Source organism: Spermophilus citellus (assembly GCF_964194105.1).
Source record: "Spermophilus citellus genome assembly, chromosome: 5".
Taxonomy (NCBI): Eukaryota; Metazoa; Chordata; class Mammalia; order Rodentia; family Sciuridae; genus Spermophilus; species Spermophilus citellus.
In genome coordinates this window covers 97848909-97861434 of record NC_138186.1, presented here as the reverse complement: position 1 = coordinate 97861434, position 12526 = coordinate 97848909, and the positions used below count along the sequence as shown (strand labels likewise).

The 12526-nt window shown below is 32.2% G+C and overlaps 1 protein-coding gene across 2 annotated transcripts in view; it reads left to right on the top strand.

The window, feature by feature from the left end:
• Nucleotides 1-12526, top strand: part of RNGTT (RNA guanylyltransferase and 5'-phosphatase) — a 226184-nt gene that overhangs the window by 170156 nt on the left and 43502 nt on the right. For both annotated transcript variants that reach the window (XR_014021908.1, XM_081293720.1), the window contains one exon: nt 9247-9313. Coding sequence is in view for 1 of the 2 variants with exons in the window: in XM_081293720.1 (XP_081149846.1) it covers nt 9247-9313 (67 nt within the window). In the remaining variant the exon portion in view is untranslated. The remainder of the gene's footprint in view (nt 1-9246; nt 9314-12526) is intronic.

Genomic DNA, 12526 nt, shown 5'->3' with positions numbered 1-12526 from the left:
TGGATGCAACCACTTTCATAAATGGGGCTAGGCCTGGGCTCCTGGGTAGATTGGCGGGGGGTGCTCCTGGGCCTGGCCTCGAAGGTGTGTGTTGGCAGCTTGGTAGGTGCAGTCCTGGGCCTGTCCTGGGCCTCTGCTCCCCACCCTGGGTTAGCAGTAGGGAAGCAAGAGATACTTCCATTTGTGCCTTGTAGATATAGAAGGTTATTTCCCTTTATTTTAAGTTACCTTGATACTTGTTTTACTCATATTTTTATCTTATAAAGTATGAAGTATATTTTTATCTTGTAAAGTAGATAAAACAATTGTGCTTAACATTTTTAGGTATTGCAGAATTCTGTTTTGTGTTTTTAAAATATCCTACAAGGTGGTATTTACTTATTTTTAAAGCTTTAGATTGCTGCTTGGAATCATTCAAATTATGTAATCATATTAATGTGCACTTTTTACTTGACATCTGATAAGGAATTTATTTGTGCTGCATCTCATTTATAGTGAGTTTTTTGTATCCATCTTTAACGTATTTATATATACTAGATAAATTTTCTTCTTATTAGCCACTTGTTATATCTGTTGTTAAAAATTGTACCTTGTTAAATAAAATATAAAATTACCTCTCCTTTTTAAAAAATAAATAAAATAAAAAGAGTCCAGTCTCAGAGATAACACCTTTGCCTTAGCACATTTTACCACCCAAAACACTTTTTCTTCCTATTAAAATAGGCATTTCATGCATTAGGACATACTCAGTGTTGGTATTGATTATATGACATACTCAGTCTTGTTTCATGGTGTTTGTTTGCTGCTAACTTGCTCATCTTAATAAAAAATTATGAGAACAATTTTTATGTTTGTAGAGTTAAGAAATATTAGCAGATGAAATCCCCACATAGTTAACCCGAGGACCTCTATAATTGGGATACAAAATGTTGTTCTCCTGATTTCTCTTTCCTTATCTACACTACATTCCTTCCACTCTCATCCCAATAATTCACATCAGATTCCTGAAACAGAAATTCTAGGCTTAGAAACAGAGTTTGTTAGTTTTAGCAGTCTTATGGTGGAGCTTTTTTAAGATCTTCTAAATATTGGATCATATCATCTACAAACACTGATAATTTGACTCCTTCCTTTCCTATTTTTATTCCTTTTATTTCCTTCTCTTACCTAATTGCTCTGGCTATAATGTCCAGTACTATATTGAATAGGAGTGGTGAGAGTGGACATCCTTGCTTTGTTCGGATTGTAAAGAAAATACTTGCAGTTTTTTCACATTTGCTGTGATTTTGACTTTGGGTTTGTTAAATATAGCCTTTATGATGTTGAAGTAATTTCCTTTTGTCCCTAGTTTCTTTAGTATTTTTTATTATGGGTGATGGAGTTTGTCAAAAGTTGTCTCTGTACCTATTGAAATAACTATGTAAATTTTATCCATAGTTCATTTATGTAGTAGATTACTACATTCCTTGATTAGTGTATGTTAAACTGTCCCTGTAATCTTGAAGTAAAACCAACTTGGTCAGGATATATAATCTTTTTACTCTGTTGTTGAATACAGTTTGCTAATGTTTTAGTAATGATTTTTGCATCTAAGTTTATCAAGCATATTGGTCTTGTAGTTTTCTTTCCTTTAGTGTTCTTATCAGGTGTAAGTGTAAGAGAGTGATGCTGGCTTCGTTGAATGAATTCAGAAGTGTACTGTTTCTTTCTATTTTGTGGAATAGTTTGAACAGCATTGCTATTAGTTTTTACTTTAAGAATCTGGTAGAATTCAGTTGAGAAGCGATCTGGTTCTGGGTGTGGTGTTTGTTTTGGTTGGAAGGATTCTATGACTGTTTCTATCTCAGTGCTTGTTATCGATCTGTTTAGGTTTTCTGTGTCCTGTTGATTCAATTTTGGCAGGTCGTATGTGTCTATAAATGTATCTATGTCTTCTAGGTTTTTCAATTTATTGGAGTATAAGTTTTCAAAATAGTCCCTAATGATTCCCTGCATTTCTGTGATGTCTGTGGTGATTTCTCCTTTTTATCTCTAGTTTTATTAATTTGGGTCTTTTCTCTTTTTATTTTGGTTAGTTTTGCTAAGGGTTTATCAATCTTGTTTATCTTTCAAATAACCAATTCTTCATTGATCCTTTCTATTTATTGAGATTATGCATTTTGGGATACACATATAGGGGAATCTTTAAATTTTAGACTGTTTTTTTTGAGAGAGAGAGAGAATTTTAATATTTATTTTTTAGTTCTCGGCGGATACAACATCTTTGTATGTGGTGCTGAGGATCGAACCCAGGCCGCACGCATGCCAGGCGAGTGCGCTACCGCTTGAGCCACATCCCCAGCGCCTAAATTTTAGACTATTTTTTAAAAATTCTGTTTAATTGATTTGGGCTCTGATCTTAATTATTTACTGTATGTGTGTTTTCTATAGGATATGTATGTATGTATGTATGCATGTATGTATTTATGTATGTATGAATGTATATCCTTCAGATGAAATTGAAAAAGTTAGCTTGGTTTTTTTTTTTTTTGTATGCTAAGAGTACTTATAAAGGGAATTTAATTTTTTTCCACTACTTTTCCTGTCATTGTAATATGGTATTCTTCTCCTGTCCTATTCATTAGGTAGAATTACAGTGGCAGGTTAGTTAATGTTAAAGCATTCTTAGAATAAACTCAATTTGATGGTTGCATACTATCTTCTTTAAAAATTTTGCTGGACTTTGTTTAGTAGGGAGTTTTATTAGAATTTTTTTCTTTTCTTTTCTCAATTGACTTCTTATACTGTCAATTAAAAAAAAATAAGACTTTGTTACTTTGTTTACAGAAAGAATTTCCATATATGTGCTTTTCTTCAGCATACAGTGTCCCATATTATTACCATCTTGCGTTAGGGTGGTACTTTTGTAATTGATATATCAATATTATTATTAACATTATTATTAACTAAAGTCCATAGTCATATAATTCTCTGAATTTAAACAAATGCATAATGACCAAATGAAATTCATCACTAGAGTGTCATACAGAATACTTTTGTTGCCCTAAAAATTCCCCTTTGTTCTTCTCCAGAATTCTTGGCAACCCTGGAATTTTTCACTGTTTCCATTGTTTTTGTGTTTTCCAGAATGTCATATAGGGTAGCCTTTTTATTTTATTTATTTATTTATTTATTTTTCCTTTTTTAACCTTTTTTTATTGGTTGTTCGAAACATTACAAAGCTCTTGACATATCATATTTCATACATTAGATTCAAGTTGGTTATGAACTCCCAATTTTACCCCATATACAGATTGCAGAATCACATCGATTACACATCCACATTTTTACATAATGTAGGGTAGCCTTTTTAGATTGGCTTCTTTCACTAGTAGTATGCATTTTAAAGTTTCCTCTATATTTTTGTGGTTGTATAGCTCATCTTTCTTAAAACACACACACACACACACACACACACACACACACACACACACACTTTAGAGAAATTTTGGCCTCAGCAGAAATTGAGTGGAAAGTACTTAATTCTCATATAATTCCTGCCATTCAGTATATACAGCCTAGTTCCACGGACAGTATCCTGTACCAGAATGGTGCATTTGTTTATTAATCTATATTGATATGTCTTATTACCAAAAGTTTATAGTTCACATTAAGGATCACTCTTCGTGTTGTACATTTTGTGGGTTTTGACAAATATATTAGGACATATATCTACAGAATGTATTGTCATACAGAATAATCCCACTGCCCTAAAAAGCTGTGCTTTGCATATTCATCTGTTCCTCCCATCAACCCTTGGCAATCACTGATCTTTTTACTGTCTCCTGACTTATGCTTTTCACAGAATGTTCCTTAGTTGGAATTTATACATATGCCTTTCTATATTGGTTTCTTTCAAGACTTAATAATATTAGCTCCATGAAGTGGCACATATCCGTAATCCCAGCAGCTTGGGAGGCTAAGGCAGGAGGATTGCAAGTTAAAAGGCAGTCTCAGCAACTTAGAGAGTTCCTAAGCAATTTAGGGAGACCCTGCATTAAAATAAAAAATAAAATGGGTTGGGGATGTGGCTCAGTTGTTAAGTGCCCCTGGGTTCAATCCCTGATACCAGGATAAGCACTTTCCATCTCTAAATGTTTATTCATGGTTTAGTGATTCATTTCTTAGCATTGAAAAATGTTCATTGTCTGTACCAATTTGTTTATCCATTCACCTACCAAAGAACATCTTGGTTGCTTCCCTGTTTTAGTATGAATAAAGTTATTATAAACATCCCTATGCATATTTTTTTATGGACATAGATTTTTACCTCTGGATAAATAAATACTAAAGAGTATGATTGCTGGATCACATGTTATCAGTATGTTATGTAAGAAACCACAGTCTTCATCAGCAATGAACGGGTTCCAGTTGCTCCTCCTTCTCACCAACCTTTGATAATGTCAGTGTTATGGATTTTGACCATTCTCAAGGGTGTGTAGTGGTATTTTATTGTTTCAGTTTGCACTTCTTTAATGACATATGACATATGATGCCAAACATCTTTTCATATGCTTATTTGTTATCTATATATTCTGTTTGGTGAGGTGTCTATTCACATCTTTTACCCGCTGTCTGATAGGTAATTTTATTTACCTATTTATTTTCTTATCACCAAGTTCTAAGAGGTTTCTTTTTTTGTATATTTCAGATAACTGTTCTTTTTCATAAATATCCTATGCAAAAATTTTCAGGCCTTTTGCATATGTTTTTCGCAAATATTCTCACCCAGTCTATAGCTTGTCTTATTCTGCCTTGATCAACATCGATTTTGTATCCAAGTGTCAAATAAATGGAAAATATTTCTTGTTTTGTGTGCCTTGTGTATGATTAGAATTAATTTTTCCTGAAATATTTAGTAGCATTTACAGGTAAGTCCATCTAGGCCTTTTGCTTCCTTGGTAGAAATAACTTTAAAAGTTCTATAGTAACACTACTCAGATTTTCTACTTTTTGTGATATTGGCTTTACTAAATTGTATCTTTCTATTCTGAATTTTGAAACTTGTTGGTATAAAAGTGTTTATAATGTCCTCTTATTATTTATCTTCTCATTGTCTTAATTAGGGATCAATTTAATGTTAGTTTAAAAAATAGTTTTTAATATTTTTTTCCTCTCTCCTGAACTTTTTCTGTTTCATAACTTTTAGCTCATTATTATTTTTTATTTGGATTAATTGATTTTTCTAAATTTCTTGAGGTTGATACATAACTCATCAATTTGTTTTAAGCATTTCATATATGTATGTATATATTGGGATGATAGATTTCTCTCTAAACTGGATTTAGCTGCACACCACAGGTTTTTTGTTATTTCATTATCTATTTCAAGATATTTTATAATTTCAAATGAGACTTCCTTTATGACCTATGGATTATTTACAAGTATACATCTATCTTTTCAGACATGGAGATTTTCCAGTTATTTTTTGTTATTGATTTCTAGCTGAATTATTGTGTTCTGAAACTACAGTTTGAATCATTTGCTTGAAACCTGCCCTATGGCGAGTTATGCTAGTGCATACCTATATCCCAGGAACTCTGGAGCCCGAGGCAGGAGGAACACAAGTTCAAGGGCAGGGGCAGCCTTAGCAACCTAGCAAGGCCCTAATCAAGTTAGTGAGACCCTGTCTTTTGCCCTATGGCGTGCTTTTAAAATTTATATCCTACTAGAAGATTCAGAGGTCTTCTCATTTTCTTTTAATCAAAATGTTACCGCTGATTTCATGTTAAGTGCATTTGCTTTCTGTTACTGTAGTGCTTGGTTTTGGTTGTTGATTTTTCACCTAGTACATACATTAGATGAATTTGATGTTTAGATAACTTGCTGACTAAAAAGTGGGTTTTTTAAATAAATCGGTATTCAAAATACTGTAACTTCTTTTAAGGTTTTTCTTTGTAATTTTAAGAATATATCTAGTAGTCGACACTATATTCTTACAGATAGAACAGTTAATTTTTAGTTAGCATTTTTTGAAAGATCTCTTTAAAATTTTTAAAATTTGAAATAGATATACACTCAATTTCCCTTTAATGCAGGTTTTCTGTGTGTAATGCATAAGAATATGTGACGTATCAGTATATGCCTGATATATGAAATTTGTTTAAATAATCTTTCTTCTATTACCTGATAGATTTTTTTCTTTTCCTTTTTGTGAAAGATTTCTGAAAACAATATTGAGATTTTCTTTTTTTGTCAGAGGGTGGGGGCGACAATGACTTTATTTTAAGGATAAGTATTTGTTAATATTTGTATTTGGGATATTGAAAGTAAAATGGAATCTGTATTAATCTTGCCTATTCTTGCTTTTTCAAAAGCTGTAGTAGGACCCCCCCCCCCCACACACACACACACACACTTCCTCTGTATTGCTGCTTTCCTAAAATATCCTCTTTGGTAGCCACACATAGAAGAATTGAGTTACAAGCAAATGTTTTAATTAGAGTTTGTTAGCATTTTCATGAAGGTTATCATAATGTTCACCTAACTTAAGGCCAAAACAATTACTTAGTTTTAAATGAGTTAGGACTTCTGTTTTAAAATATACTTACAAATGTGTCTATCAGTTCTGAATTAATACCTTACCCTGGGGATTTAAAATGTACAATTGCTTTATTGTATACAAGCACCCTGTCATGATAAAATGGTGCCTATTACTGGTAGTAATTATGTATACAATTTGAAAAAATAATTTTTTGAAAGGTAAAAACATTTAAAGAAATGTTCCATTTTAAAAATATGTATCTTACACTTAGCAGGCCTTTAAATTATGATACATATTAAAACCTATTCAAATGAAAGTAGTAATAAAATATATGGTAAGGAATAATAGGTACATGAACAAGAAAGAACTGTAATTTAAAAGTGAAATATGCTAACAGGTACATTTAGGAAATTTGCTTAGAAAAGGGTAGTTATTAGATAGGCATGTTGAAGGGAGGGAGCACACTAAATAGTATATTGGCAAGCTTCCTGAAATGTATATACATAGTAATTAGAAACATTGAATTTTAAATGTCAGCCAGCTTTTATTCTCTTTTATTCTAGCATCTATTTGTATGAACAGTGATTATTTCTTCTGAAGAGGGTTTATCAAGCTTTCTGTGAACATTTGTTATACAGGAAATAAATTACCACTGCTATTTATAGCTAATACCAAATTTGTGGAACCAGAAATGGTTTAAAGTTGGATTAATTTCTTATTTGTCAAGTAATGGCTAAGAAATTCTCCATTTCTCTGTTAAGATTTGGGGATTTTTTCTATACTTTCTACTTGAGTCCAGTAAACAAATGCTTTTGAAGTTTTGTTTGTAGCCTTCAACAGTATTTTAATGTGTTATTACATTTTATCAGTGTATTTCAAAAATAAAATCTTTTTACTAAGTTGGTTTAATTCAGGTTGTGTTCATCCTCTTATTAACATTGTTAGTGACCTTTAGTGCTTTATAGACACTTATACAATGTACATAACAGAAGATGTTCCCAGGAGATTGGGAAAAGTGTTCCTTTATTTCATAGAATCTAAGTTGCTCTGAGAGTGTACTTTAATGATCTTATTAGTCCCTGTCAGTGAAAAGTAATAACACTATCACCTTACACTGTTGATATAATTGATGGTGACATCAATTATAAGATACCATCAAGTATCAAAAGCACCCCAGTTTCAGAGAAGCTATGTATAAGTGTGTACCCTGGAATTGTTGAAGCAGGATTTTTAAGCCACTACCTGAAATTTTAAGATGGTTATGATAATCTTGATTATTCTAATTTTCTGTCATCAGGACAGTATGGTATATTAAGAATTTTCCAGTAGAATATTTTCAGTTTTTTTTTCTGTATATACCCCTTGGTATTCCATTCTCAGATTCGTGTGATAGAATTTACAGCTATCCAAGAGATCATTTAACTATCCATACTCTTAAGTGTCTTGTTTTACAAACTCAGCAAAGAAGTCAGAAAATTATTTTTTCTTTTTCTTTATAGTAGTAGTAAGACTGGAGTTGTTTTTGTTTATTCATGATGTCCATTAGAAAATTATTTATGATAAAAGAAGAATGAGATATATCTACATTTAGCTTAATTAAATATAAGAATGTTTGTCTTTCCCATAGCCTACACCACTACCAGTTCCTCTACACATTTCACAAATATAGATCTAAATTTGGTATTTTTTCATTCACAGTATTTTAGTGCAATCAAGAATGATAGACCTCTTAAAAGTGGAACTAGGAACAAGGAATAAGTAGGGATTATAATCACTTTTTCTTGCTTTTGGTGTGGGTACTAGGAATTGAACTGGGGGAGGTAGTGTTCTACCACTGAGCTATACCTCCATCACTTTTTTTTTTTTTTGAGACAAGGTCTTTAATTTGCCAAGGCTGGCCTTGAACTTGGAATCCTTCTGCATCAGCCTCCTGAGTTGCAGAGATTATAGGCATATACCACCATACCCAGCAGTAACCATTATTTCTTAATTTTACGTCCTCTATGTTTTTTTTAAATTTCTGCATGCATTTGTTATTTATAAAGCATATTTTTAAAAAGTATGATCCCAAATTACTTCAAAATACAGTATTTGTCATTTAAAATTATTCATATTCCATTCCTATTTTTTTTCGGTTCTCATCTCCATTAAAATTATTCCTTGTCTCCTTTTTGTCTTGATTTCTCTTTGTTCTCAGGAACTTGTTTAGATTTTCCCCTTTAAGGCTAAGTTCAAATTTTATCTCTTCAAACTTTTCTAGATCCCTCCATAGCAAGCACCTTTTGCCCTACTGCTTTCTTATGGTAAATAAATACTATGATACAACTTATCAGTAGCTGCGTTTTTAGAGTTGCGTCAGGTTTTTTTCTGTTGAATTTTTGGTACTGAATTATTTAGGTTTATTTCTTGTAGTGCATAGTATTGACATGCATTGAATATTTAAATACATGCATTATTTCATTTACTTCTTTCTAAGAGATGCTATGTAGTAATTTTATTAGAATTCCTAATATGTTATTCTACATGTAAGTTTTCATTCTTAACATTTTACCCATTATTTTCTGAAATGTAAGAATTATTCATTTGCTGGTTACTATCCCATAGTGCAAAATACAAGAATTATACATAGATATTTAATTTTTTCATATAAATTTTTATCCTAGCACAACCTTACATTTAAGGAAGAGTATTTTATAAATAATGCTTCTTCTTCCATCTTATAGGTTACTTCCCCAGAATGTTGGCCTTCTCTATGTTGGAGGTTATGAGAGACCCTTTGCACAAATCAAGGTATGATTATTCATTTTTAGTGTACTATTCCTAGACATTCACTTGTCCAGAAACCACCCAAACCTTGCTAATAACCATCACCATATCAAAAATATCTTAAACATCAAGTAGTAATTTCATTGACTCTTGAATATTTCTACAGAAGTAATTTGGCTTTCTGAGGGAATTATTTTAATATTTTTGCTAATGTTAGAGTTGATTTTTGACCAGAACAGTTCAGGATTAATTTTGAAGAGTACATTGAGATGTATACCGAATCATCTTTCAGAAATCCTTTTTGACCTTAAATTTTTTAAGCAGTATTATTGATGATAAAGATAATACAGATAATAAACTGTGTGCAATTTGATAAATTTTGACATGCTTACTCTAGTGAAAATCATCACCACAATCAAGATAATTAACATACTTCACCCCAGTTTACTGGTGTCCCTTGAAATTTCCCTTTCTTGTCCTTCCTTTTTCCCTTCTAGTCCTTAGGCAGACACTAACATGATTTATGACATTGATGAATCTTCATCTTTTCATACTTAATATAAATGGAATCATATGGTAATTTTCTTTGACTCAACAGTTATTTTGAGATTCATTTACATTCTTGCACTTATCACTTATTCTTTTTCTTTTATCTTTTTTTTTGGCGGGGGACTGAATAGTATACCATTATATGGCTGGAATATAATTTGTTTTTCCTTTCACCTTTTGATGGATATCTGGTTTGTTTCCAATTTGGGGTTATTGCAGGTAAACATTTATGTACAATTCTTTGTATAGACATATGCCTTCTTTCTCCTGGGTAACAGATTATCCTATATTTCTCTTGGATAAACACACAGGTCTGTTCCATTGACCTATGTGCCTATTCCTCTATTGTATCACACTATATTGATCGCTGTAGCTTTTTAATAGGTAATGAAATCAAGTAGTTTAAATCCTCCTAGTTTGTTCCTTTTATAAGTTGTTTTTGGTAATTTAGGTTCCTTTCATGTTTATATGAATTTTTAGAATCATATCAATTTCTTTAAAAGTGGCTACTGGGATTTGATTAGTATTGTGTTGAATTCGTAGGTCAGTTTGAGGAAAACTGACATCTTAACAATATTGAATCTTCCAATTCATAAAGACTACATCTCTCCCCATTTATTTAGGTCTTAATATTTCTTAGCAATATTTTGTTGTTTTCAGTATATTGATCTTGCACATTTAAAAAATAAATATATATTTTATATTTTTGATGCTATTGTATTTTTTTCTTTTAGTATGAGATTCATAGCTAGTATGCAAAATGCTGATATGTTAAATGTGTTGATTTTAAATTCTGAAATCCCATTACACTCATTTATTAGTGCTGTTGGCTTTTTTGTAGATTTCATAAAATTTTCTATATAATGATTATGTGAGCTGTTGAAAAAAAGAGAGACCTTTCTGATCTGGATGCCTTTTTCTTTGTTTTAAATATGCCAGCTAAAACCTACAATATGGGGTTGAATAGAAATGATGAGGACAGACATTCTTGCTTAGTTACTAATTTTAGATTGAAAGCATTCAATCTTTCATCAAAATTGTTTAATAGTAACATTAGTTAAAGATTGATTAATTCTAAGCTTTCTTGTAAGAAATGAAAAAATGATAATATTCAAGACTTAATAGAAAGGAAAGTTTGAGAGCATCATTTTTCTTTGTTTTTATAACTATCTGTAAATGTTTTCTGTGGGGCCCATTGTTGGATTTTGGTTCTCAACTAAAAGGCTCAGGGGTCACTCCAGGAAAACTGGGCTGACTGGGCTGCGCAAAATAACCGCACAAGAGACACAAATACCTTTTTCTTTGGAGTCGCTGTGACGGCTCCTCTGATCTTAAGGGTCTGCAGAAAGAGAGCGAGATCAGTTGACTGACACCTGGGTAGGCCACACCCAAGGGCACAGTAAGAGAAGGAGACACACACAAGGCTCTTCATGGAAGATTCTATCCTAAACAGGGCAAGGAGTTATATTACAAAGGAACAGGTAAGCATAGCTCCACTCATGGGGCTGTAGCAAGACACACCCATGCAAGAGACACCAACCCTTGAACCCAAGAAGGGTGGGGAAAGCTCTGCCACCTTTCTGTGACTGAGTGCCTCAGCACCTGGCTGGGGAATGCGACTCAGTCACGTGCAAGGTTGGTCTCCCACAGCCTATTTAGTTTGTTTTGTGGGTTTTATCATCATTTAGTTTTTAAATTTTTCTTTACATTTGTTTCTTTGCCACATGAACTACTTTTATCCATTTATTTCAGGGTTGTTTAAATTCCTTTCAACCTGTGCATTTCTAACATGTTTTTTGCTTTGAAAAACTCAGATTTTTGAGTAGACTGATCCTGAATAGGACTTGAGATATTTTAATACTAAGGGAGTTTGATCACATTATCAACATTATTAAATGAGAAATTTTATCTTAGTTACCACAGTGTCTGTTCCCCCCTTTAAATACCTCCATTAATTTAAGCTAAATCAGAACACTTTTAAAAATCTGTCTTTAGGATCTTAAGTCATTGACCCTCTTAAACTTTTCCAAACTTTTTTAAACCTTTAAATTTCCATAAGTAATGACAGACATTCTGGCACATGTTTTTTTCTTCAATTTTTTAATATCTCTGAAACACAGGTGGTATTGCAAGAGTCTTTTCATAAACTCCCTCACTATCCCATTGACTGAATTCAGTAGTAGAGCCAGAAATCCTAATAGGTTTCAGCAAGAACCATTTCTGATAGTCCATGTTTTTTTCTGTCCAGTGGTTTGGAAAATCCTATTCCTCCTTATTAGAACTGAAATAACTAAAAAACAAGAGACTTATCTGATATATTTAGGGAAGGATAAAATTGTTTTGTATATGGGTGTGAATTGTATCGTGTCCCAAAATGCATAATCTCAGTATATATGTGAGGGTAATTTCTGTGTCACTCATTTGATTCATTAACATAATATTTTCTTTATCTGGGTCTTTGCTAATAAGCTTAGTGACAGAGGTCAATTCTTTGTCAACCCTTTCTGCCTGGATGATCAACTTCGTTGAAAAGAAAAGTCCATTATTTTAAGTTGTCTTTTTCCTTTGATGTTTTTATGAAAAGGGTTTTACTGTGAAAAGATTTCTGATCCTTATTAATTGTTGATGTGCTTTCATAATTCCTATGGCTCTACCTAATTAGATCCTTGCCTAATTAGAATACTTACA